This window comes from Macadamia integrifolia, unplaced genomic scaffold (assembly GCF_013358625.1).
Source record: "Macadamia integrifolia cultivar HAES 741 unplaced genomic scaffold, SCU_Mint_v3 scaffold1711, whole genome shotgun sequence".
Lineage (NCBI taxonomy): Eukaryota > Viridiplantae > Streptophyta > Magnoliopsida > Proteales > Proteaceae > Macadamia > Macadamia integrifolia.
This window is the reverse complement of record NW_024868320.1, coordinates 63,983-91,658: the sequence shown is the minus strand read 5'-3', so window position 1 is coordinate 91,658 and position 27,676 is coordinate 63,983. Positions and strand designations below refer to the sequence as shown.

At 42.5% G+C, this 27,676-nt stretch overlaps 1 protein-coding gene across 1 annotated transcript; it reads right to left on the bottom strand.

Moving 5' to 3' along the window:
• Nucleotides 1-3,165: 3,165 nt before the first annotated feature.
• Nucleotides 3,166-27,676, bottom strand: LOC122064669 (proline--tRNA ligase, chloroplastic/mitochondrial-like). The gene is made up of 4 exons (XM_042628429.1): nt 27,075-27,676; nt 26,905-26,961; nt 13,523-13,572; nt 3,166-3,302 (listed from the first exon to the last, which is right to left on the bottom strand). Coding segments are annotated over exons 1-4 (471 nt in total). The 5' UTR covers nt 27,438-27,676; the 3' UTR covers nt 3,166-3,301.

Sequence of the window (27,676 nt, the reverse complement as noted above, 5' to 3'; positions counted from 1 at the left end):
CAGCTTCAACCTAGCCATAACCTTTGCTGTGCTATACCTCCCCACCTTCCTCCTGAAATCCTTCATACCTTAACCTACAAAGCAGTCCTTAACTACAGTAAGCATACAGCTATTCAGCTTTTAGCAATTGCCCTTCGACAAGAAGGTCTATTTCTTACTGGTTCTACTTTTCACCCAAACTTCCCCTACCTTACACTTTTCACCTTTAACTCTTTCTATGATTTACAAGAGTTACCCTCTATCTTTAAGTGTGTTTTCTGGCACTTATGTACAGCCTATACCATAGCAGTATGTTTCCCTCTCCAAGCCATCCAATCTATATGTATGCCTTGGTGGTCTCCTCTCAATCCACACCGCCCAAACCTGACCATCTTCCAGTTTCTCCAGCTCTTTGCTCCCATAGAAACCTGGTTTCATCTTTTCACCTCTTTACTCCCACCATCTGATCCTCCTGAGCTGACTATGCATTATACCACCATCCTATTCCATCGCCCTCCAACCATCCTCCAAACAACTGATCCTCCAGACAACCTACACCCCTGCCATTACATACACTACACAATAGATGATCATGTGTTTGGAACAAAGCCTTATGCACTCTTTCCCACCAGAAAGCAACACAGTTCTGAATGGAGACAGTTTCTTCATTCTATGTGCAGAGTCAATGACATCCAGCCCTATCAAGTTCCAGCTTCCCTTCTACATACCACAAATACAGCATGGGAACTACATCAGACTGGTCAACTTCCTTGTTCTCATCTTTCTCCTCTGATGGATGCCTATGATGATTGGCTTGTTGATAAAGCTGCGTTCTACCCAGACAGCAGTTCCTCTGTTCCTGATATAGATTAGTATAAGTGTAAATGTATGAATGTATGAGTGTGTATGTATGAATGTATGTATGAGTGTATGAATGTATGAGTGTGTATGTATGAATGTATGTATGAGAGTATGTGTATAAGTGTATGCCGTGTATGCCGACATACGGTCCCACATATCATGTGAAGTCCAGGTGAAGTCCATGTGACGGCCACATGTCTTTGGCCCCACATGTCCCTTGTATCTCTGGCTATTTAAAGCCCCTTATGAATGAAGTTTGGGCAGAGCCCGGTTATGACTTACACCCTGAGACAGAAAATGGTATTAATTTTCTTGTCAACTATCCGGAGGGAACTTTTTTCTTGGAGTCTGTGGATGCATCTAACCAATCACAAACAGCTAAAATATTATTTAAGCTACTTGATGGTAAGGTTGAAGAGATTGGAGAAGATTATGTGGTTCAAGTAGTCTCTGATAATGCTGCCAACTATGTTGCAGCAGATCGACTACTAATGGAGAAAAGGAAGAGGTTGTTTTGGAGTCCATGTGTAACTCATTGCATAGACATTATGATGGAGGAAATAGGCAAATTGCGCTCTTATATGTCTGTTATATCGAAGGGCAGGAAATTAACTACATTCATCTACAGGCACACTCGCCTTCTTAAAACTATGAGGCAAAAAACAGGGGGAGACGTAGTGAGGGCTGGAGTGACTAGATTTGCCTCTTCCTTTTTAACACTCCAGAGCTTATACAAGTACAAAGAATCTTTGAAAAAATTATTTGTTGATGATGGAGAATCTAAGCTTGCATCTACAGAGGCAGGGAAGAAAGCTTCTGAGACTGTGTTTGCTACAACATTCTGGAATGGTGTGATAGATTGTACAAGAGCATCATAGCCTATTCTTCAACTCTTGAGGATTGTAGATGGTGATGAGTTGCCTGCTATGCTTAAAGTATATATGGCAATACAAGTGGCAAAGAAGAACATAAAAAAAAAAAATTTAGAGACAATGAAAGGAAATGGAAGAAAATCATAGCAATTGTTGATCACCGTTGTGAGACTATATTGAATGGATGTTTAGCTACATTTTCCTCAATCCAAACAAGTTCTTTAAGGCAATAGCAGATAATCCAGATAATGAGCTAGACTTAGCTCAAAAAGCAAGTGATGCCTTCAATAATGTTCTTGCAAGGTTGGTGCCTAATGAGACCTTGTAAGATAAGATCATTGTCCAAGTTGACAAGTATACCACTGTTCAAGGAAGTTTTGCAAAGGACATGGTGATTAAACAAAGGGACAAGTTGAATCCTAGTAAGTATATTTCCTTTTAAAGTTCTAATTAGAACTTTGTATGTTGATTTTTTATTTAACCTATTTTTTTAATATTATATATTTATAGTCTCATGGTGGTCTCGACATGGAAGTACTGCTCCTGACCTTTCAAAGTTTGCATTGCGCATACTTGGTCTTTGTTGCTCATCTTCTGGTTTTAAGCGCAATTGGAGTACATTTAAATTTGTGAGTATTGACTATTGAGTTCTAGGTACTTGTACTTCACTTAATATGGTTTTATTGAAGATAAGTAGATAATCTCATATTATTAATGTTTTTTAGATTCACACCAAGAAGAGGAATAGGTTAGAGCATCAATGGTTAAATGATATTTTCTACATTCAGTATAATCGCCGATTTGAGAAAGGTTCCAAGAAAGAAAAGAACAATGCAAAAACTACAATCCATTGTTGCTCGATGAGCTTAATTGGAGTAGTGAGTGAATGATTGGTGAATCAGAGGATGAATTAGTTCATCCTGAGAATGATCTCACATGGAGAGATGTTGATAGAGCACTTGGGGCATCTTCATCATAGCAAGGCCATAATAAACCAAGGAGGGCTCCAACATCTGCCAGTGGAACCAATCTTTGCTATACCCAACGTGATAGGAGGGTTGAGCTTGAGGATTCTTCAGATGAAGAAGTGGATGAGATGAGTGAAGAGGATATTCATGATGATAAAAACATTGAGGATGATTATGGCATAGCTCCAAATTGTCACACCCCGCCTCCACTCACCTGAAGGCTGGCGACATGGACATGCACACGGGTCCACCATCCATCCAGGATCCACGACGCAGTACTTTAAGTTCATAAGATTATGAAATGAATTCTAAAATCACATACTTATAATATAAACAAACTATATATCAACTGGTGATTTCTATTAATATTTACCATATTTACACAAAAGAATGTTTTCACATCTTAATCATAATTACAGTTATGCCCCCATAGGGCTACATCTGTTAAGTACAAAAAGAATAAAAAATAGAAGATGATACTCCCATCCTCAGAGTGCTCCAAATACACAATCATCGCACACGCATCCATCCTCGTGTGCAACCAGCTCCTCATCCTAGAGCTCACCTCCGCAGAGAGCCGGGACCTCGATTACAGTTTCCAAAGGATTTTCTGAATCAACATCTAAAAAGAGGCAACAACAGGGGGTGAGCTTCCACGAAGCCCAGTGAGGGTAACACACACAAGAAATCATGACAATCCAAGAAAATGCAACAGTATGAATATTCATGCCCGACCACATCAATATGAATGCAATTATGTGAGTGCAATGACATGATCCATTTATTATCAAGCAATTCTAAGCAACAATTTCTAAGTCCAAAGTGGGTATAAGTGCTACTGCAACGTAGGTATTATCCCCAGTCATGAATGTACGTTATCAGTCCCCAGGGATACTAGCTAGTTTCGAGTCAAGAGCGTGCCGGTTCCAGAACCACAACGTTCCCCCGTAAACCCCTACTAATAACCCTCCCATGATACCACTACATCGAATCCAACATCGCATGTAGGGTATACCCGTCACCGAATCAAACATCGCATGAGGGTCTGTCACGATGCTTGCATCTTCGCACCTCAGTCACCGGAAATCGTCCCCAACCACGGATCGTAGGACGAGAGGATTAGCCAATACGTAAACCCTTATTGGCAAGGGTTGTAGCACCATGGTGGTTATCCTAGCCCAATGCATTCTAATATGCCACAACACAATTCAATCACACTCACACACTCACAGACACCTTGAGCATGTAGTGCCGCCGGCACCAACCATTGGCCACCCTGCACCCCAATCATACACACAGACACACACACACACACCTTGAGCATGCAGTGCCACCGGCACCAACCGTTGGCCACCCTGCACCCCAGTCACACACCCACACGCACACATGCACCCTTAGCACGCAGTGCCACCGGCACCAACCGTTGGCCACCCTTCACCCCAGTCACACACACACACGCACACATGCACCCTTAGCACGCAGTGCCGCCGGCACCAACCGTTGGCCACCCTTCACCCCAGTCACACACACACACACACACATGCACAATCATAATCCACATTCTCATGCCACATCAACACCATATATAAGGAATAATATAATAATATGCAAAATGATAAAATTCATTCACATATGCATTATGATGCAAGCATTCCATAAAACACACAAAATCCCCTCACCTCGTGTTCTAGATGGCAGTAGATAGTTGATGGTTTCGTGTTGCATGTCCCCGTCACTTCTCGGTTCCACTCCTAGGATACATAGTGTTTTTAGGTTATTCGGTTATTCATAGAGGAGTGGGACACTAAGACTCGTGCCCCAATTAAAAGGATTAAATTAACTTTAAAATGGTTCACCGGTGGATGCTCACCGGTGGATGAATCCGAATGGAATGCACATCCTGTAATATTTTCATTGGTGGATGGTTCCTACCTTCACCGGCTGGCCGGTGACCATCTGTCGGTGAAGGTAAAATTGGGGTTTTCTTATCCAGATCAGCCCTATTGGCCCTGTGGCCCCTGTGTATGGTGGTGGAAATACGTATTTTTCAGTGGGGTGTCATTTCCGAACTCCATTCCCCTTTCTCCTTCTTTTGTATAGTTTACAAATTGGGTTTTGTGATTTTAGGGTTGGTTTTTTATGTAGGGTATCCTCACACACTTCACTTAGCTTAGGTTTAGTGAAATTAGTGAGTGCATCAACATAGGGTTTCAAGATACATCCAATTTCCTCAATACACAAGTCTAGGTTAGGATACATTGGGGAAGACTTAGGTTGATCTCATGGAATGGTCATTAATGGCTCATGAGATCACTCTCACACACCATACCTAGGTTTAATTTCATTTTCCCCAACTTAGGATTAGGTTAAGGTGTTAGGTCATAGATGATTTGTTCAAATTCCCAAATCCTAGGGTTTTGGGTAGGGATTTCATAGGGATTTGTCCTTAAACCCAAGGTTGAGTGAATAACCTTGCCAATGTAGGTCCCTTACTCTAATTTCCCTCTCCCATTATGTAGTATTTATGGTTGGGTAGGTGGAATTTGGTTGGGTCTCCATTACTCCCAATAAAGAGTGAAATGGGAAGGAGAGAGAGAGAGATAGATAGAGATTTATGTGTGTGTGTGGAGAGATGAGCATATGGGCTTACCTCAAGAATGGAGCCCTAGCCTTCCTCCTTCCTTCCTCTCCTTCTCCTTCTCCTTCTTCTTCTTCTTCTCCTTCTCCTTCTCCTTCTCCTTCTTCTCCCTTTCCTTCTTTCTATTTTGGTAGGAGAAGAAATGTATGGTAAAAGCTCTATTTATAGCCACTTAAGTCCCACTAAGGGCTGTTTGGGGAATTAATGGGTTTTTACCCAATACCGTGTTATTCCGTTATTTGACACTAACGGGCCCACCTTAGGGTGTCCGAATACATTAATCTATTCCCCAATAGGTTGTACCAACTATTGGGGGTGGTTTGATGTGCATAGGTGCGAAGATCCCGGTCCCACGGTAAATTAACCCGTTTTCGGCCAGCATTCTCATCGGAGGGTGTTCACCGGTGGATGGACCATCAGCCGGTGAAGGCTGAACTGGTCACTTTGTATGGCGATTTCTCCTCTGTTTGAGTGGGGCCTTCTCTAGGGTTTCTAGTGTGTGTGAGGTTCAACTGACCTTTCCCTTCGGGTCCAGAATCCCTTCCAATTACTTAAGCATGTGTAGCAGGTGCAAGTGGGGTCGCCCTTCCTTCCTCGGCAAAAGACGGATGCAACCCAGTGCTCACTGGTACTGGTGTCCTCCGACGTCGCACCTGGACATTAAATAGGAAGTTTTAGGGTTCGGGTATAACACAAATGATGCAAGCCAGCAACAGAATGCAGATGAAGAAGAAGATTTTAATTTAATTACTGATTTAGACTGAAAGTCTTTGAGTGTTTGAACTTTGAAGTATTTTGAGTCTTGAAACTTTAAAGTTTTTTGAGTCCTTGAACTTTGAAGTATTTGACTTTCATTGTTTACTAAATTTTTAGCATTTTAGTTTATTTTATGTTTTTTCTTCATTAGAGTTTTTTAGATTGATTAAGAATCCCCAGGTTAGTCACTTCTCATCCATTTAATTTGGCATCTCGATTTTTACTTTCGATGTTAGTCATTCTCATCCATTTAATTTGGCATCTCGATTTTTACTTTCGATGTGTTTTAATTCTAAATTCTTAATTATTTCTTTGACAGGAGTAGAAATATAGTGGATGACCTTAGGGCTTAGGCGCTCATTATGGCATCATAGAGGTAAGTATAATAAATACTTGTATATTTTATGTCTTCTTTTCTTTATATTTATAATTTTGTTTCATAATTATGTATTTATATTATATGTTAATAAGTTATGATGATTGATGATTGAATATTGATGATTAATGATTATCTTATATTGGTATAAATATGAACCTTTAATATTTATTTAGCATATGAGTAATAGGATTCAACTAGGATTTGAGCCAAATAGATTGGTTTTATAAAAAAAATTACACAAGAACGCTTTAGTCAATAAGGCGACGCTTTATGCCCACCTTATCGTTAAGGTGCTCCGAAAGACCCTCAAATGCCTCCGTCGCCTTACTGCCTTAAAAACTATGTCTGGAATCGATCTCTGTATCCCCCTAGTAATTCTCATGAGACCCATAACTTGATCTGAACAATTGAACCCTCTAATAGGGACTCAAATTTATGGGAAGAGACCTTCCAGTGCAATACCAAAATTAACTTCGGAAGCTATCAAGCAATTCGCCTACCCACTTAAAGTACTTCTTCCTCCATAATCCAATGAATAACAAAAGCTACTAAGGATCCGCTTGTGAATTTGCGTCACGACGACCAAAATCATCAAATATCCGTGAAAATGAACCAACACCCCCAAGTCATGAATAACATCAGCCAACCATAGAAAGGGAGCGAGTTCAGAATCAAATAAATCAGATAATTCAAAAACAAACAATAATTAAGATTGCTATTAATCAGGAAATCCAGGATAGGATTGAAAAGACTAGCCTGGCAAACCCCAAAGCATCTAAGATCACTAATAGCCATGAAGCACAGGATTCTAGGGTTTTCTGATAAACGCGGAGCTCAGACAGACCCAGACAGACAAAAAGAGGAAACGTTGAGGCAAAGTAGAGTATTTATTTTCTTGGCACAAAGGTAATGTAAACAGAAGTACGCAGAGGGAGATGGTTTAAAAGAGAAGGGACACACTTACCGAGGAACCAAAAAGAAAAGAGAAGGAAGGCTGCCTTTCATCGGGGAGAAATCGCATTGCACCATGATGAGGAATTGAAGATTGAGATAAACGGCTCATCGCCGGTGTATGGTACAAGTGGTTCCATAATGAGGGTTCGATACACGTGCGATCATACAAGCGCCAGTATGCTATTACCTATACCCAAACACAAGCAATGCAAATACACCATGTTGCTCCATATCCCGTGTGCTTTATATGCTCTTGCACACACTCCCATTGGCCCACTGGTGTAGCTTATGGTAGACTGCTTTTTCTCCCTAATATTTTATAAATTACAATTGAGGCATACTACACATGTGAAAAACTATGTCCACGATACTAATATTTTATAAGGGAGAGTTTTCTATTTAGGAGCATGGCCGTATGCAATGGGAGCGCATCCAAAAGCATCAACAAGGGTGGAGGAATTTGGGCCTTCCATTGGGGTTGGGTGGTCATGTTGCCCCATCCTAAGTCTGGGCACAAACAGCACACTCCGGCATAAAGTCCTTTTTCTGAAGGAAAAAAAAGAAGCTCAATTACCATGTACAATGGGAATTATAATGTTATTTAGCATGAGCTGGAAACCATAAGGAGGATACAACAACAACAACAAAAAAACTTAGCCTTATCCCAACTAAATGGGGTCGGCTACATGGATTCGCAGGCATTTGAAAAAAAAAATGACCTTGGGGCATCCCACTCATGAACAATCGAAAACTCAGATCCTAGCCCTCCAGACAACCCTGTTAGATGCCATACTAGAGTGAAGACTTAATTTTTACATGTCTCTTCTAACTAACTCGTCAATGGTCATTTTTGGCCTGCCCAGCCCTTTTAGCTCTATATATCTGCATCTGGTCACTCCTCCATACTGGGGCATCCAAGGGCCTCCTTTAGACATGACCAAACCATCGTAATTGGCATTCTGTAAGCTTATCTTGAATTGGGGGCAACTCCTAAGTCTGATCTAACCTGGTCATTTCTTATTCTATCTCTCAGGGTTTTACCGCACATCCATCTCAACATCCTCATCTCAGCCACACTCAACTTATCTATGGTACGCTTCTTAACTGCCGAACATTCTGCACCATACATCATAGCTGGTCATAAGGCGAATGAGAAGCTCATATCATTAGTAGATAAAGAATGGTGAAAGGCCCGAGAATAAGAATCTTATTTCCTTTCTTTAAGTGGATTAAGTGGACGGACCTATCCCAATATCAGCCTAAAGGCTAGGTGAAGGTCTTAGTTGAACCCTAGAACTAAAGGCATCTCATCTGGCTTGTGTCTACATCTTGGTGAACGAAGGGCGTATGTGTCTTCTTTCAGCAGAAGGTGAGTATATCTACATCTAGCAGATAGGCGTGGTGGTAAGGCCTTCGGTCCCTTTATCTTCTATTTACCCTGAGTTTGATAGACGATGAGTAGGGAATCGCCATATAGATCAAGGCATTTCACTGAGAGTTCCAAAACTATTTGTAACTCAGCTATACACGCTGGGTATTCGGCCTCGTTGTTAGTGTAGGAGAAGTTTAACGGAGATCGGAATGTGAGCATTTTCTAATGATATGACTTTGTCTCCTACTCCTCTACCATTTTGATTAATTGCTCCATCAAAGTTTTGTTTCTAGGTTTCTTCCTTTGATTCTCAATCAACATCTTCTTCTGCAGCAAACAAGATCTCTTCACCGGGAAAGTCGTTCTAGCATGGTGATATAGAAGGAGGGCAGGTTGTGCCACAAAATGTGAAGCAACACCCTCCCTTCTGCCCCACCTTTTTTTTTTTTTTTTTTTTTTTTTTTTTTTTTTCAAAAAGAGATCCCTTACCCCCCACTTTAAAAAATGATGAACATGAAGTCCTAGAGGCAACAGGTACTATGGATCCTCTGACTCTCAATCGGGTTGCCTTCCTGGGTATCGCTGGTGTTTCCTGTAGATGGCGATGTGCCTCAAGATGGCCGTGTCATATCCCCATGCCAGTGGGGAATCCACTCCCAAGTCGCAACTCTGTGGCTTCTGGCCCATCCTCTAGGCACCTTTGGAAGGTGGGGAGTGTGACAACGTATCTCTTTCTCATCAACTTTTGATCTCTATATTCCTGATTTTTATGGTTGAAGCACCAGTACATCAGATGGAAAATTGTACCATTCATAGCATTCATCCCTGCCTACTCGCTTCCACACACCCCTTGAATTTTGAAATGATGTCCTTCCTTCAGTCGAACCCTGCTCCCACTTAGATAGAACAAGAGCCTTGCCATAACTGAAATAGGTATAAGGAGTCACTTTTCTCGCTTATATAGACCTTAGTTTCCACAAATCCTAATGCACTTCAAAGGCTAAAGAAAGCATGTAGAAATAATGGCGGAAGAGGCCTCCTTTTATTGCCCAACTAGAGTGAAACTATTGCCTTATTGCATGGTGGCATGTTGTAGAGCCTTATTTGATTGGGCCATTAATTGCTTTAGGTAATTATTGATACTAGGGATTCGTGAATCTAGACCCATGAGAGTGCAGCCCAAAGTATCTATGGTGTGTTGATGTACTTTGAATAGAGATCGGTTACTTGAGTATGGCGGTTTGGTATCCGTTCAATGATAGCATGAGATCCTCACTTCGATTCCGGGTGTCATATGTCTACATTGGTTGATGTCGACAAGGGATTAGTGGGTTTGATCAATCCGCACAAGTATGATAAGGTAGCTCGAGAGCAAAATCAGTTCTCAACTGCCGACCTTATTTTATAGCTAACATACTAAAAGTATGCTCTATGTCATTGAGTGTGATTATATTTGACTATGGACTGGCCTCTCTACACTCGTTACATTCTTGGAAGGTATAAAAAAGCATATGGGCAAAAAGTCAAAAAGAAAAGAGCTCTTTCATCCTTTCAGATAAGGCATCTCCTGCTAGGGCATCTATAATTCAACACAACTCAGGCTACCAGTGGGAAAACCTCCCTTTATTTTACTTAGGAGCTCCAATCTTCAAAGGACGTGCCCAGCTCATTAGACTCGCACTTATCAGATCTTCAGTTTCTAGTCCGAAGTTTATTATATAAGAGAGGGTTTACTGAGCAAATGGAATGTGGTAGTTGGAGACACCTGATTTTCTCACCCTCCCCCAGCAATGATGATATTCAGGATGTGGACGAGATCTACGCTGTCTTACATAAGAGGATTTGGTATTTTCAGAGAATACCTACAACTCTACCTAATCCAACCAAACCATACCCGAATTGTGGTATATGAGGTTTGCGTGCTATATATTGATGAATTGGTCCAAGTAATGTCCATTGGTGAGAAAGCAACATGAAACTAGTTGTCAAAATCCCCCAGTTGCCAGAAGGACATGATCCCTTCTTCACAAATCCCAATATTTTCCAAGCCAAAAAAGAGCCAACACCTAGGCCTTTGGATTGTACTCGAAAAGACGAATCCGATGATATATGGATAGTACTCAAAAAGACAAATCCGATGATGTATAGTACGCAAAAATTGGCCAGATCTCTCGCAATTGCCCCTGAAAGTCAAAATCTTAATTTGGGCCAAAAGACCCAAAATTATCATTTTGCCCCTACCTTTTTATGTGCCTATAAATAAGGCCCTTTCTCCATTCCCAAGACAAGAAACACACATCCCAAGGTTGTTGGAGAGCTCTAAATGTCAGAATAATACCTTATTTGCTTCCCTATGCACTCTCACTCCTCTCTCAGCTAAAGAATTCCTTTAAAATCCTGAGAATTTCCTTGCCTTAATTGGATACCAAAACCTCGAAATTCCAAATATACCAAAAAATCCCAAAATCCTAAGGAAGCCTTAGGAACCCCAAAATGCCCTTTTGAAGTTCCAAATTCATCAGACAACTCAAGATCACTAGCCTCAATTTTTGTGCTCAAAAATTCCAAATTTTCAAATATTAAAAAAAATATATCAACTGTTAGGAAGCCTTCCTACACTTTTGAAAAGTCTCAAAAAGCTCCAAATTCTCTATATTCCCTTAAATTCTCTTAAATTTACGAAATTCCTTGAAAATTGCCACTAAAAAATTCCCCCAAGCTGTGAAAGGTCATAAAATACCAAATTCTCCAAAAAAGGAAAGTAAATGGTTGAATCCTCCTTTTCCTATGTCGAAGGACACTAACTAAAGTTCGCATCCACAACAAGGGTCCTCTCCTCTCAAACCGAAACAAAGGTCAAGCTTAGGTATTATCTTTCAACTCAATAGACAAAATGTAGATCTTTAATATATATGTGGTAGTGTAAATAAGTAGTATAGAAATAACATAGGACAATGTGGTATAGGATTAATTGAGGAGAATGTTTGCTCTTTAAGCATCTAAGAGGAAGACTAGTTCTACCAGGTGGAGTGGGTGCTTAACACCTTCCCAACTCCGTAACTTGACACTTACCATTTATTTCTGGACCAAACCAATTCTTGTGCCCTTTTTTCAAGGATTGGGCTCACCAATTGAGTCCTAGGCCCTTATCCTAAGTGGTAACGCCAAATATTATGCATCCTCATCCCCATGTTGGCCAATAATATGCCATTATACATGAAAATCAATACCCAATTAAACAGAAATAGGCCCCTACATATTCCCCTAGAGAGGAATGCAACGGTTGTGGGGCCTATAGGAACGACGGATTGATTATCCTTATAGTGGTGCTTCGTTGGGGATTGATATCAAACCTCCGACACTAGATGCTATCAATAAATGCAAGAATATTCACCCCTTACCATCACTTGTATAAAAACATGTATGGCTAACCCATACATTGTTCTCAAAAGTAAAATCATCTAACGAGGGTGCCCCCTGTCGTGCCAGAACCCCCGAGGGGAACCGGCCATGCTTATGTGAAACATCGTATGAGGGCATTCTAGCTTGAACCACCTTGTATGTCTCTTGCATCACATTATGTGTATAACCAAATGATTGGGATATTGGTTAAAACCATATTGTCATGCAAACTAGCTTTGAATGTGCCATTTGTTTGTAAATAGATAATCTCCCAAAAGTTTTAAAGTAAACCATTTATGTGGGTCAGGCATGATTCCACATCCAAAGACTTCCCACCATTCTTGTGGACCCGTCAAGGTAAGCGGTTGACCCATGTTAGTCCAGTGTCTTCTCCATTTACCCAAAGTTGTCTCTCTTCTATCAATCACAAACACCCCCGATAAGTGTGGGCCCAATCACCCAATCCAGTCAACAATGATTCTTCTGTATTTTACCCCTTGTAATGTAGGGCCTGTCTTGCTTGGTTTAAAGGGGTCTCTTTTCCCTTCTTTTGGTCAGCTCATGTAGGATCAAATGGTGGAAATCTCCATTGAACTAAGAAGGAAATGAGAAGATCTACTAAATCCATCCTTACGTGCAGATCTTAGAACCATCTATAGCATTATTTTCCTTCGATAGACTTTGGACAGAACTTTCTGCCTTCGGTTATATAAAAAAGGAAAAAAATTATTAGTAACAAGTCGAGCAATAAACCATCCACACAGCTATTATTGGAGAATACTTGCTTAGATTTGTTTAAACCTGGCCTATCCAGTATTTTCTTTGCTACCGTGCAGTGAATTGAGTCTCTTAGAGTTGTTTTTTTATTTTATGCCCTTCATTGTACTAAGACATCTATGCATAGAAGTATTCCTGCTTAAGAGTACATAACCTACTAATTGAATATTATAAATAAAGGTAGTAGTCCATGATAGAACACAAGGTGAATCTATCGTGGCTCTTCTATTTGCAGGTACTGGTTTCAGATCCTGATTTATTTCAATAACATTCTGAAATGAAAAGAGTGAGGACTAATATGATAATATTTCCATCCTATATAAATTAAACGTGAAAGAGACTGAAAGATTTTTAAGACAACATCTAAGCATAAGAAAGGATTAGCAGTGCAAATAAGAAGTATGAGTACTATAAGTTCTAACAGCTAGAACCACTAAGTCAATTTGTGGGTTCTTACGGAATTGCAACAGATAAAATGGTAAAAGCAAAGTGCATTTTTCAAACTGTAACTTTTGAGGCAAACCTTCTTAGGCTTAAATTGATCAGTCAAAGAGAACTACATACCATGGTACTTTCATTATATGCTCATGAGGAATCCACCGGAATCCATCATCCTGTAAAGGCAGAACTCATCAAACAAACTTTAGAACATATGTCATATTATGAGTACAAAAAGGGGTGGAATTGCGATCATCTAACAAAGGCATTAAAAGAAAACAAGCTTGTAGGGAATATGCAACTATCCAGTCCAGTGATCCTCATCTAAGACTATACTTCAATACAAGAAATTAAGACAAAGCATTTGCTAAACTAGGGTTAACAATTTTAACTTCCCCCATGGTCATTAACAAAATTTATTAAAGTGAAATATTCAACTAAGAAAATGTCAATAAATGACTAAAATTTCTTCATTTGATATCCAGATATGTAGATATCAAAAAATACCATTGTCATCGCGGAAACACAAGGTGGTGGCCAGGCACCTAGGCGTCACCGTGTGTCAACTAGATGTGTATAGTGCATACTACGTAGGTTTTAGTATCTTATTGTTTTAAACCCTAAGAATGGAATAACAAGAAAAAGGAGGGGGAAAAACCTAGGTTCCGCCCAGACGACCAAGGTGGGAGCCGTTTTATGCAAAAAATAAGGCCAAATCATGCAGTAGTTACTCTTAAGTTTACTGCAATTGTTACACTCGTGCCTTAATCCGGTCTAATTTGAACTGTTTTGTCAGGCCTCGGATCGAAGATCGGAAGTATGATCGGGTTTTGGCTCATAATTGCGCATTACCGAGGGGGTAGAGATGACCCCACATGTTCATGCATTGCGTGCCTATATAACTAAAGGGGATTCATACCTTCAAATCCCAGACGATAAGTGACCCGACTCCCCACACTTAAATTTCAGCACGCATAAAAAATTATCTAATAGCCTTAAGTATGTCCGAGGGCAACCACCTGTGTGAGACCAGCCATGGGACAACAAGCTGTCCTGACCATCGGAAACAAGGCACCGAAAGCAGCCTGGGCCTAGATCCGGTTCCTGTTTTCAGTGGGTTGACAGGCTGCTGTCGGGGTTCCGATGCTCGTGGTTCTCGCCACTCGCATCGTAAATGGCTCTGGATAATCCCAAATCATCGTTCACACCTTTCTTGTGATGTGAGCACTTTACAGACCTAAATGGTCAGGTCCTCATGCCTAAAATTCATTTTAACCCGATTGGTCCAAAAGGGGTCCAATCCAAACAGACCCTAAGGTCCACTTAAGTTATAAGTTGGGAAATGAGGATATGCTCATTTCCCTTGTGCTCAAAATAGGAGAGGAGAGAAAGAGGAGAGGAAAGAAGAAGAGGAAGAAGAAGGAGGTTGGAGGCCTCCCTTGGTGCCGGCTACTGCCTTGTTGTCGGAATCGTTGCCGGAGGTAAGTACAACCTCCCATACCTCTCTCTCTCTCTTCATTTTGACCTAAACAAAACTATGTATGGATGAAATCTTGGTGTACAAACTATGTTAAGATTGTAGAATGCGTGTTCTACCTCCCGCTGTTGTTACTGAGCTCGAACCAAGCCTGGTGAGCTCCGGCAACATGTATTGCCAAAAGACCAACTAGGGTTTCGATCATTCGATCAACGTATCTCCCAAATGGCTCAATGGAATTAGAATTCTCTTGGATTAGAATGATGCTAGGAACATCCCCTACAAAATTCATGAAACAAATCTCGACGATTGGGCCTGAGCCGAAAAGCCCCAAAATGGGTGGACTACCCAACCCACCGGATCCACTGGGTCCTTTTCCGGTGGCATATTTTCGGTGGACATGTGAGCCTTATGTGCTCTCTGACTTCTCCACCAGAAACAGGACTGAGATTTTCGGTGGAAATACCCTGTTTCCGGTGGGTGTTTCCAGTGACAGTACTGTCACTTAGGAACAGTATTTGTACCCTTTAGAGGTGACCTGTGTGGGTCCCTCCCAATGTTTTCAACGTGTACTGATGTACGATTCCCTTGTGTCTAGGACAGTGACGCACACGTGCCCCAAAGCCAGAATTAAATCGATCGATGGGTGGTCGTACTTGAACCCGAACACATCCGATCATAAACCAGGTGAGGGATGGACTGTTGTTTTTTGGAATGTTTATTATTATTAAATTGCTCATATGCTTAGAATTATATGTTTAATTGTAATTGCTCAAATGCGATGATGATATGTTATATTTGTCATTTACGATTATGATATGAATTGTATAGAGATGTATGATGGGATCCGGTATGGCCGAGGTGATACCGATAACGTGATCGTCATGTGTTTAGTTGTGTGTGAGACAGAATCTGACATGGCCGAGGTGGTACCGGTGCCATGATTGCCGTATGTATGTTGCATTCATGCATTAATAATGTGCATTAGAGTTAGTTGTAGTCACAGGTTACACTTTGTGGCCAAGGTCTCGCTGGTATCGTGTACCCCTAGACTACATTTGGAAATGGATGCACTTCGTGGCCGATGATTGGTACCGGTGTCTCGTAGTCTATACCTAACTGTGATATGTATGCTAGATTAAGTAAATGGTCCCAGGTTACACTTTGTGGCCAAGGTCTCACTGGTATCGTGTACCCGGGACTATATTTGGAGATGGATTACACTTTGTGGCCGAGGTCTTGCCTGTATCGTGTAATTCATACTAACTATATATCACTATGAAGGCATGTAGCATATATGTGGTTAGGTATCACTCCCTATGCTACGAACCCTTGACAATAGGGGTTAAGGTGTTGGATAACCCATTGTGGTATGTTCGATGTGCCTTTCTAGAATGCCACACCCGCGGTACGATGCAATTATTGTCAGAGGAGGGAACCTGTCCGGCATGGCCGATGATGTACCAGTGTCGTGCCTACCAAGAGGGGGTTATCAGGGGTTTGCGACTGACAGGCTTCTATTCATGGCTAGAGTTTGTATCCTTGCATAGTCGATGGCGGTTCCGAGATGAAGGATACAGCCTAATGCGTTGTAGTAGCATTTACCAGACTTAATTAGTGTTGTTAGGTGGATAATAAATAAATGAACTACATCACGAGCATAATGGACTATGTGTTTAATTTTTGTAATCATGCATCATAAATTACTATTGCTATTGTATTGCTTGGATGTGCTTGACCCCACCCCTCACTGAGCGAGTTGGAAAGCTCACCCCACGTATACACCCCTTTTTAGATGATGATGCAGGTACCGTGGTGCCAATGGCGGGTGACGCAGTAACTTCTGAGTCAGAGTATGGTGTGAGTGATTGATGGATGCCAGAAGCAGAGGAGCACGATCAAGACTGTGCTTACGACCACTATGCTTACGCCGCACTGTGAGATTGTACATCATATTTTGATACCTTGGGTACAACTGAGGATTGTATATTGTTATTTTGAGATTATATTGTACGTCATGGATGAATGTACCAAAATAACTCGGTTATCGCTATTATATTATCAGTAGATGTTTTCCCCATTTTATTTATGATTCTGCTACTATATTGTGATTCTACTGCTTATGTTGGTTTGGGGTGTGAGATTATGAAAATGTTAAGATACTGCTATCAGAGATCCTGGTAGGTTTGTAAGACAGGTACATGTCTTACTCACACCGCCGGTATTCCTAATGGTAAGTTGGGTCCGCTGGAATTTGGGTGTGACAGCTATGGTATCAGAGCACAATGCTCTACCTTAACTCACAATCTCAGCTGAACCATGATTTTGGGGAAGTTAGGATAAACTAAAAATCTCAAGACAACAATAATAGAAATTTGCACAATTAGAAGACAAGCATAGGTGTTAAAGCCATTTCATTATAATAGAGAACTTGAATACACATCTTACACTTTTCATAAGAAAATAAAGTACTGAAAGCAAGAAATCCTAAGTAGCCTAAGTCTAAGAAATTAAACAACTGAAGCAAATGACAGAAGGTAAAAAGTTCAATTAAACCTAAAACATCAAAATCAAATAAAACATGGAAAAGGAAATCCTAAAAACTATTGTGGCAAACATGCCACTACTCTTGCTGCTTTGGTTCTATCCTTGGCCTTGAGCTTGGTTCGGACCATGCATTCCTGGAGGAGGCAGCAGAATACCAAGATGGAAGACCATCGCCTACATTTGTGCCTCTGGGGAGGCCACTCTATTGTCCATAAGACAATAGGTCCTGTCTATGCTGTTGAGGCGGCCATCTATACTCATCAGAGATGCGGTGGTGTCTAGGCGGGCCATAACATCATTAAGACCGTAAGGCCTCGCACCCCTAGTGCCCTGAGAAATAGAAGCATCCATAGAACCCATAGCCTAGGGATCAGGTGGTGGAGCCCCACCAACCCTAGCAGCTTCTCCTCCTGCACCACCCACACCCCCACCAACATCACCAGCACCGCCACCCTCTACCTCCATAGGCTGCTGACCCTCTCCTGAAATAGGAGTCACCCTCTACCTTGGGTACACCTCCCGAGTCACCTCCTGTAGGTCTCTGATCACCTCCCGTACTTTGGTGCTTCAAACCAAAGTACCATGGTCCACATAAGGAGGTAAGGAAGACATATCTGCGCCCTCATGTACACGCAGTAGGTCACGTAGGCTTGTAGTGCAGATACCTCATCATAGTGTCTGCAAGTGGGGAGGACATTTAACTGAATTACAAGGCAGACGACCTTTGGAGTAGTAAAATAGTTGATTGAACGATTCCATCCCTTGGCCACCTTAGTCAGCATGTCATTGATCTCCTAAAAGGTATCGGGACTCTAGAATTCATATGTCGGAGTCCGAGGCGGGCAGTACACTAGGTCACCGGCATTGCTGACCATCAAGATATTAGCCAACTGCCCCATGTCAAAGGAGATCTCCACCCCTTTCACATAGGAGGTGATCCGCATCTCTTCAGTACCCCAGTTCACGCATTAGAAGTTAGAGTAGAACAACCTGACCAGTGTGGGGTAGTAGTACTAGTTGGGTTTTAAGATACGGTACCACCCAACCTCATCAAACCGTTGACAGAAACAGAGTGCATGAAAGTCATTGGTCCTCACATAGACTCCTGGGTCCACATTGCAGTGCTCGAAGAGTTCCCAACGTTCTCGCTCAGCCACAGAGCGGAACAGGATGGGGTTGAACTGAGCGACGACGTCTTGCTCCTCTTGTTCAACGGCATGTCGGATACATACACGACGTTCAGACATTGTTACAATGTGATTCCTAAGGATTTAGGATGAAAAACCAGATTCAATGGCTGAGTATAAAGCTCACAGAGAAGAAATCACAAAACTAGGTTACAGAGAGGAGGAACATACCTTTGGTGCGAATGCGGCGCCGATTGATCGCGAAATAGCGAGAGGAAGGTAGGGAATGGGTAGCAAAATCCTCCTTGGCCGTTTCCACACTTTTCCCACAAGTGAAAATAGGGTTTTGTACAAAAGAACCAAGACCCAAGCCTGTTTTGGTGGCACCAGAAATAGCACACCAAAAACATTGGGCATGGTTCCGGTGCCTGTTTTCGGTGAAGGGAAATTTTTAATTTTTGCTCTCTGTTTTGCCCACTGGAAATACCACTGATATTTCCGGTGATATGACCCCTATTTCCGGTGGACTCTTTTGAAAATCATTTTATTTTTCAAATCTAAAATTTTATTTTGGTTACTTTAATGGTGTTCCCCTTTGGGATATGTGCGCAATCGGATCCTAATATGTGTGGACCCCACTTATGCATGCCCTAACCCTAAATTTGACTATTGTATACGTGTGGGACCCATTATGGATGCATGTGTTCCAATTACATGCAACCTTGTTTATGCATGTGCATTAATCGGATTCCTTCACAGGAGCCATGTCACGTCGGAATACCTGATCCCGATCCCGATCCCGATCCCAATCACACCCATTACCTCTCGCTTCCCCTACATTGACCCCGTAATGTGCCTCTGGCTCCGCCTGTACTTACAGCCTAGGATGTGGCATCCATCATGAATAACATTATGCGGGAAGTGAAAGAAAGGCAAAAGTAGTTTATGGTCTGGATCGATAATAGGATCCAAGCGACAATGGAAGCCCGTAATGCACCGCCCGCACCTCCTACTCCGTTGGTGCCCGTTCCAATACCCGCTGGATCGGCTACCTTTCAAACATCTGGTGGGGCTCAAGTGCAAGGGCATGTGCAAGACCCAATGCCGGATCAAGGCCAAGCCCATGCAGAGGGCTGGACAGACTTAACAAAAATGATGGAGAAGTTTCAACGGCTTAGGCCCCCCATGCTTCTCCAAGGTGGGCCAAGACCCGTTGTATCCATCAAGATGGATTGGTGGAATGGAAAAGGTTTTTAGATTGATGGGCTGCACTGAGGAGCAGAAAATTTTGTGTGCGGGCTATCAGTTACAGAATGAAGCAGATGATTAGTGGAGTGCCACCGAGCCTATTCTGAGGGCTAGTAACCCGAACCCCACTTAGGTAGATTTCAAGAGGCCTTCTTTGAGAACTATATTTCAAAAAGCTTCTGGGATAGGAGAGAGAGTGAGTTCTCTCAGTTGGTTCAAGGTTCCAGGTCTGTGCTCGAGTATCAGCATCGTTTCGAAGAGCTATTCCATTTTACTCTGGAGCATCTCAGAGATGATAGAGCTAAAGCAAAGAAGTTTGAGAAAGGGTTGAGGCCAGGAATTGGATCAACCATTGTGGGGTTGAAACTGCAGACCTATGCTAAGGTGGGCCAAGTGGCCAAATCCATTGAAGATCGGCATAGAGACAACTTCACGGCCCAACAAGGAACTGGAAAGAGGCCAATGGGATCTATTGATTCTAGGGGAGGCAACAAACCTTTCCGAGTGCCTTATGTCAACCCAACTCCAATGCAATTAGGAGGCCTGATGTTAATCAGACTTCCCAACCCTCCCGATCTAGTGTTGTATCTCAGTCTTTGGGATCGAGCCTGAGATGCTTTCATTGTGATCAGTCGGGCCACATGGTGAGGACATTCCCCCACCAAAGGTCAGGTGATGCACCCTACACTATGCCACCTAGGCCCCAGCAGACATATTCAACCCCTAGACCAGTGCAGCCCCTATAGGGCCAAAGACAACAGTGCAGAGTGTTTGCTATGACTGCAGAAGATGTTGAGGCTGCACCCAGTGTAGTGACAGGTACATTATTGATATCATTATTGCCTGCACATGTGTTATTTGACTCAAGAGCCTTGCATTCGTTCGTGTCACCGGCATTTGCAAAGAAGATGAGCATTCCACCTAAGGGACTGACTCAATGTTTGGCTGTGAGCACCCCCACTGGAAGTGTAGTGGGTTTGAACTGTGTTTATGAGCCTTGTCTAGTGACCATAGGTGAACAAGAGTTGAATGCTCACTTGATTGAGTTAGATATGACCGACTTCGACGTGATTTTAGTAATGGACTGGTTGTCCGCATACAGAGCCAGTGTTCTATATGCAGAGAAGGCTATCATTTTCAAACCTCGTGACGAGTTTGTGTTCCAAGGGGATAAGCCCAAGAAACCCAAGAAGGTTATCATATCCGCACTCCAAATGAAGAAGCTACTGGATAAGGGATGTCAAGGCTATTTAGCATCTGTGATGGATACTGAGATAAATTAGGCCATTGACCGAGCTAAATGTGGTGAGAAAATTTCCCGATGTATTCTCGGATGACTTGACAGGTTTACCCCCAGACCGAGAGATAGAATTTCCTATAAACATACTCCCCGGCTCAACACCAGTGTCAAAGGCCGCTTACCGCATGGCCCCCACAGAGTTGAAAGAGTTGTAGGTGCAACTTCAAGACCTTCTGAAGAAGGGATTCATTAGACCTTGTGTGTCTCCATGGGGAGCACTGGTATTGTTCGTTAAGAAGAAAGACAGAAGTATGAGATTGTGCATTCATTACTGGGAACTTAAAAAGCTAACCATCAAGAACCGGTATCCTTTGCCAAGGATAGATGATTTATTTGATCAGTTACAGGACCCTAAGACAGCCTTCAGATCAAGGTATGGACATTATGAATTCTTGGTAATGTCATTTGGGTTGACCAATGCACCGGCTGCATTTATGGATTTGATGAACCGGGTTCTCCAGGATGTCCTAGATGAGTTTCTGATAGTATCCATTAATGACATTTTGGTCTACTCCAAGAGTGTAGAGGAACATGCCATTCACCTAAGGTTAGTACTGCAACGGCTGAGGGAGAAGCAACTCTATGCCAAATTCAACAAGTGCCAGTTTTGGCTATCACAGGTGGCATTCCTAGGCCACATTATTTCAGATAAGGGTATAGAGGTTAACCCAGGCAAGGTGAAGGCAGTTCTAGAATGGGAGACTCCCAAGAGTGTAGCAGACATACGACATAGTTTTTTGGGATTGGCTGGATACTACAGGAGGTTTATCGAGAACTTCTCTCACATTGCTACACCAATGACCCGACTCACATGAAATGGTGTAAAATTTGAGTGGTCTGATGCTTGTGAGAAGAGCTTCAAGGAGCTAAGGCAAAGGTTGGTATCAGCTCTAGTTTTGACTATTCTGACTAGTACAGGTGGTATGGTTGTGTATAGTGATGCCTCCAACCTGGGATTGGGTTGTGTATTGATGCAGCACGGGAAGGTCATTACTTATGCATCACCTCAGTTAAAGGATTATGAGAAGAACTACCCCACCCATGATTTGGAGTTGGTAGCCGTGATTTTTGCACCGAAAATCTAGAGACACTACCTGTATGGGGAGAAGAGTAAGATCTTCAGTGACCATAAGAGCCTCAAGTACTTCTTCACCCAAAAAGAGCTCAACATGAGACAGAGGCATTGGTTAGAGCTGATGAAGGATTATGATTGTGCTATCCACTATCACCTAAGAAAGGCTAATGTGGTAGCTGATGCACTTAGTCGAAAATCCCAGTCACTGACTCTTGCATCAATAACCACCAATGAGTATCTCCTAGAGGATGCCAGGAAACTAGACTTGGAACTATTAGTAGAGGGTGTCACTTTGTCACTATCGACATTGGTGGTGCAACCTAGTCGGGGGGATAGGATCACTGCAGCTCAGGTTATTGATGCAGAGTTACAGAAGCTGATAAAAGAATGCCAGGAAGGAACCCAAAAGGACCCGGATTTCTCCGTAACTGAAAGCGGAATTCTCAAGTTCAAAGGGATGTTATGTGTGCCCAGTAATGGTGATTTGAGAGACAGTTTTGAGAGAGGCACATAGCTCTCCATACTCCATTCATCCTGGTTGCACTAAAATGTACAAGGACCTCAAAGGCTCCTACTGGTGGAAAGGAATAAAGAATGATGTGGCCACGCAAGTGTCTAGATGCCTCACATTCCAGCAAGTTAAGGCTGAGAGATAGAGGCCTCATGGGTTATTACAGTCCCTACCTATTCCGGAGTGGAAATGGGAGAATATTACCATGGACTTCGTCACAGGCCTACCCTATACATAGAAGGGTATGGATGCCATTTGGGTAGTTATGGACCGCTTGACCAAGGCAGCTCACTTTATCCCAATCAAGATCACATTTTCTATGGACAAGTTGACCAAGTTGTATGTCGATAACATCATCAGATTACATGGTGTGCCAGTTAGTATCATCTCTGATCGAGATCCCAGGTTCACTTCCAAGTTCTGGACATGTGTACAGAAGGCTATGGGCACACAGTTGGATTTCAGCACTGCCTTTCACCCTCAGACCGATGGTCAGTCAGAAAGGACTATTCAGACATTGAAGGACCTACTCTAAGCATGTGCCTTGGATATGAGTTATAGTTGGGATGAGCACATTTCCCTTATCGAGTTCTCCTACAACAACAGTTATCAGGCCACCATCGGAATGTCCCCATTCGAGGCACAGTATGGCAGGAAGTGTTAAACTCCACTCTATTGGGATGAGGTTGGTGAGCGGCATATTTTGGGTCTAGACTTGATACAGGCTACTAGTGAGAAGGTATATGTGATCAGAGAAAGGATCAAGGTAGCTCAGTCCAGGCAGAAAAGCTATGCGGATGTTAGGAGGAAACATCTGGAGTTTGGTGTTGGAGACAAGGTATTCTTGCGGATCTCCCCAGTTAAAGGGGTGATGCCGTTCGGAAAGAAGGGAAAGCTTAGACCAAAGTTTATGGACTGTATGATGTACTGGAGAGGATCAGACTGGTAGCTTACCGGATAGTTTTACCGCCAGAGTTGGAAGGTACACATAATATCTTCCATGTGTCTATGTTGAGGAAGTACATTCCTAACCTGACTCACGTCTTGTCCTACATACCCCGTGAGTTGGAGGAGGATTTTACCCACGTGGAACATGATAGATGTTACACCCGTTGCCTAATCCGGTCTAATTTGAATTGTTGTGACAGGCCTCGGATCGAAGATCGGAAGTATGATCTGGTTTTGGCTCACGGCTGCGTATTGTCGAAGGGGTAGAGATGCCCCACATGTTCATGCATCACATACCTATCTAACTGGAGGGGATTCATACCTTCCAATCTCAGACGGTAAGTGACCCAACTCCCCACACTTGAATTTCGGCACGCAATAAAAATTACCGAATAGCCTTGAGCATGTTCGAGGGCAACCACCCGCGTGAGACTAGCCATGGGACAGCAAGCTGTCAAGACAACCACTAGAAACAAGCCACTATAAGCAGCCTGGGCCTGGATCCGATGCCTATTTTCGGTGGCTTAACAGACCACTGTCAGGATTTCGATGCCCGTTGTTCCCGCCATTGGCATCGTAAATGACTTCGAATGATCCCAAATCATTCTCCACACCTTCCTTGTGATGTAAGCACTTTATGGACCTAAATGTGTGGGTCCTCATGCCCCAAAATTCATTTTAACCTGATTGGTCCAAAAGGGGTCCAAATCAAACAAACCCTAAGGTCACTTAAGTTATAAGTTGGGAAATGAGAAAATGTCCTCATTTCCCTTGTGCTCAACGTAGAAGAGGAGAGAAAGCAGAAAGGAAAGAAAAAGAAGAGGAAGGAGGAGGTTGGAGGCCTACCTTGGTGCCGGTTGCCGCTTTGTTGCTTGGATCGTTGCCAGAGGTAAGAACAACCTCCCATACCACTCTCTCTCATCATTTCGACCTAGACAAAGCTAGGTATGGGTCGATCTTGGTGTACAAACCATGTTAAGGTTGTAGGATGCGTGTTCTACCCTCCAGGTGTTGTTACCAAGCTCGAACCAAGCCCCGTGAGCTCTGGCAACATGTATTGCCAAAAGACCAACTAGGGTTTTGATCGTTCGATCGACGTATCTCCTAAACAGCTTGATAGAATTGGAATTTTCTTCGGTTAGAATGATGCTAGGAACATCCCCTACAAACTAAATAGAACAAATCCTGACAATCGGGCCCGAACTGAAAAACCCCAAAATGGGTGGACTGCCCTGAACCACCACCAGAAACAGCCCACCGGATCCACTGGTTCTATTTCCAGTGGCATATTTCCAGTGGACATGTGAGGCTTATATGCTCATTGTCACCTCCACCGAAAATAGGACTGATATTTCCAGTGGAAATGCCCTGTTTTCGGTGGGTGTTTTCGGTGACAGTACTGTCACTTAGGAACAGTGTCTGTACCCTTAGGGATGACCTGTGTGGGTCCCTCTCGATGTTTCAGACGCATAATGATGTACGATTCCCTTGTGTCTAGGACAGTAATGTGCATGTGCCTTGAAGCCAGAATTCACTTGATCGATCGGTGGTCGTACTTGAACTCAAACACACTCGATCGTAAACCAGGTGAGGGATGGACTGTGTTTATTTTTGGAATGTTTATTATTATTAAATTGATCACATGCATAGAATTATATGTTTAATTGTAATTGCTCAAATACGATGATGATATGTTACATTTGTCATTTTACGATCATGATATGAATTGTATGGAGAAGTATGACGAGATCCAGTGTGGCTGAGGTGGTACCGGTACCGTGATCACCTTGTGTTTGGTTGTGAGTGAGACAGAATCCGGCGTGGTCGAGGTGGTACTAGTGCCATGATTGCCGTATGTATGTTGCATTCATGCATTGATTATGTGCATTAGAGTTAGTTGTAGTCACGGGTTATACTTTGTGGCCAAAGTCTTTCTAGTATCGTGTACCCTAGGGCTGCATTTGGAAATGGATACGCTTCGTGGCCAATGATTAGTACTGGTGTTGCGTAGTGCATACTTAATGTGATATGTATGCTAGATTAAGTAAATGGTCTCGAGTTTCACTTTATGGCCAAGGTCTAGTTGGTATCGTGTGCCTGTGACTGTATTTGGAGATGGATTACACTTTGTGGCCTAGGTCTTGCTAGTATCATGTAATTCATACTAATTGTATTATTATAAAGGCATGTAGCATATATGTGGTTAGGTATCACTCCCTATGCTACGAACCCTTGCCAACAGGGGTTGAGGTGTTGGATAACCACCCATTGTGGTATATTCGATGTGCCTTTCTAGAATGCTACACCTGTGGTACAATGTGATTGTAGCCGGAGGAGGGAACCTATCCGACGTGGCCGATGATGTACCGGTGCTGTGACTGTCAGGAGGGGGTTATCAGGGATTTGTTGGGTGACCCATGGACGCATACGGGGACCGATAGGCTTCTAATCATAGCTAGGGTTTGTATCCTTATGTAGTCGAGGGCGATTCCGAGACGAAGGATACAGCCTAATGCGCCGTAGTAGCATTTACCAGACTTAGTAGATTGATAATAAATCAATGAACTGCATCACGAGCATCATGGACTATGTGTCTAATTTCCGCAATCATGCATCATAAATTATTACTACTATTGTCTTGCTTGGATGTGCTTGACCCCACCCCTCACTAAGCTAGTTGAAAAGCTCACCCAACGTATACACCACTTTTTTAAATGATGCAGGTACCGTGGTGCCAATGGCGGGTGACCCAATATCTTCTAGGTCAGAGTATGGTGTGAGCGACTAGTGGATGCCAGAAGCGGAGGAGCATAATTAACTGCAGACTGCAGAGTAGGTAGAAAAACAAAGTACCACATTCTTTGCACAAGAATAAGAAACAAAAAAGGTCACTAAGGGCACCGAATCCTGCAGACATTAATCTCTATCAAATTGGACATATCAAAATCACCAGATCCAATTGAAACTGAGAGGAAATTTTGAACTTCCTGAAGGTCCTACCACTTGGGGAAATTACCATGTTAATTATAAACTAATTCGTTGCCTAAGCTCTGGTTCAACTAAGGTTTCCTTGATGCTTGTGTGAAACTAATTGGTAATTCCTTCACATTACACGAAGCTAACCTCACTTTCCCGTACTTATGAAACCCAATATGCATTTTACTAGTCCTTGGAATTCAAAGCATGTCAATTACTGAATTCAGTATCGACCAAGAATCAAGAACAAATAAATGGGAAAAAAGACAAGAAGATAAAACGAGAAGATAGAAACCAACTTGTGGAAAGTAGACATTTTTATGACCCGTCTCCTTGATCTTAGCATTCAAGTAATCCTGCAGAACAATCCCTTAAAAATCAAAACCCAAATCAGCATTGAAACCCTTCACATAAAAAAACCCAAAAATAAGGAGAATAAACGAGAAATTAAATTCAACGCAAACAAAACCTGAATAGCTTCCCAAATAGCATAGCCGTAAGGGCGTATATCCATGGTGCCACGAACTCGGCCATAATCGGCGAGTTCAGCATTGGCAATGATATCACCATACCAAGCGTTGAAATCCTGAGAGCGAGGAGTGATGAACCCCTCTTGCCCTGACTTTGGATGCTTCTCTACATTCTCTGGTGCCTCTGCTTCTGCTGTGACTTGAGTGGATAAGTCCCTTGAAGCTGAAGTGAAAGGTTTCGCCTTGAAAGTGAGACGGCCATGAGAATACCGATGTAAAGGCGACGAACGGATGAGAGCAGAGGCAGCTCTTGTGGATGAAGAGAAGAAGAGATAGAGAGAATGGAGCCGCAGAGCCCCCATTCAATCAGCAACTCTGTTTTGCTTTACCTCTCCTGTACGACTAAAAATTTAATCTTTTTCTCCTCAAGCATGTCGCCTCTAAACATGGTTTAAGAATCGGGATCGGCATCCGGATCGGTAGTACAAAAGGAAATTCGACATATGCACATACAAGAGATCATTACACCTTTTTTGTTTTTTGGGTAAAAGAGAAGGTTTATTGAGAAGGAGCGCGAGGACAACAAATGGCTCTAGAATTA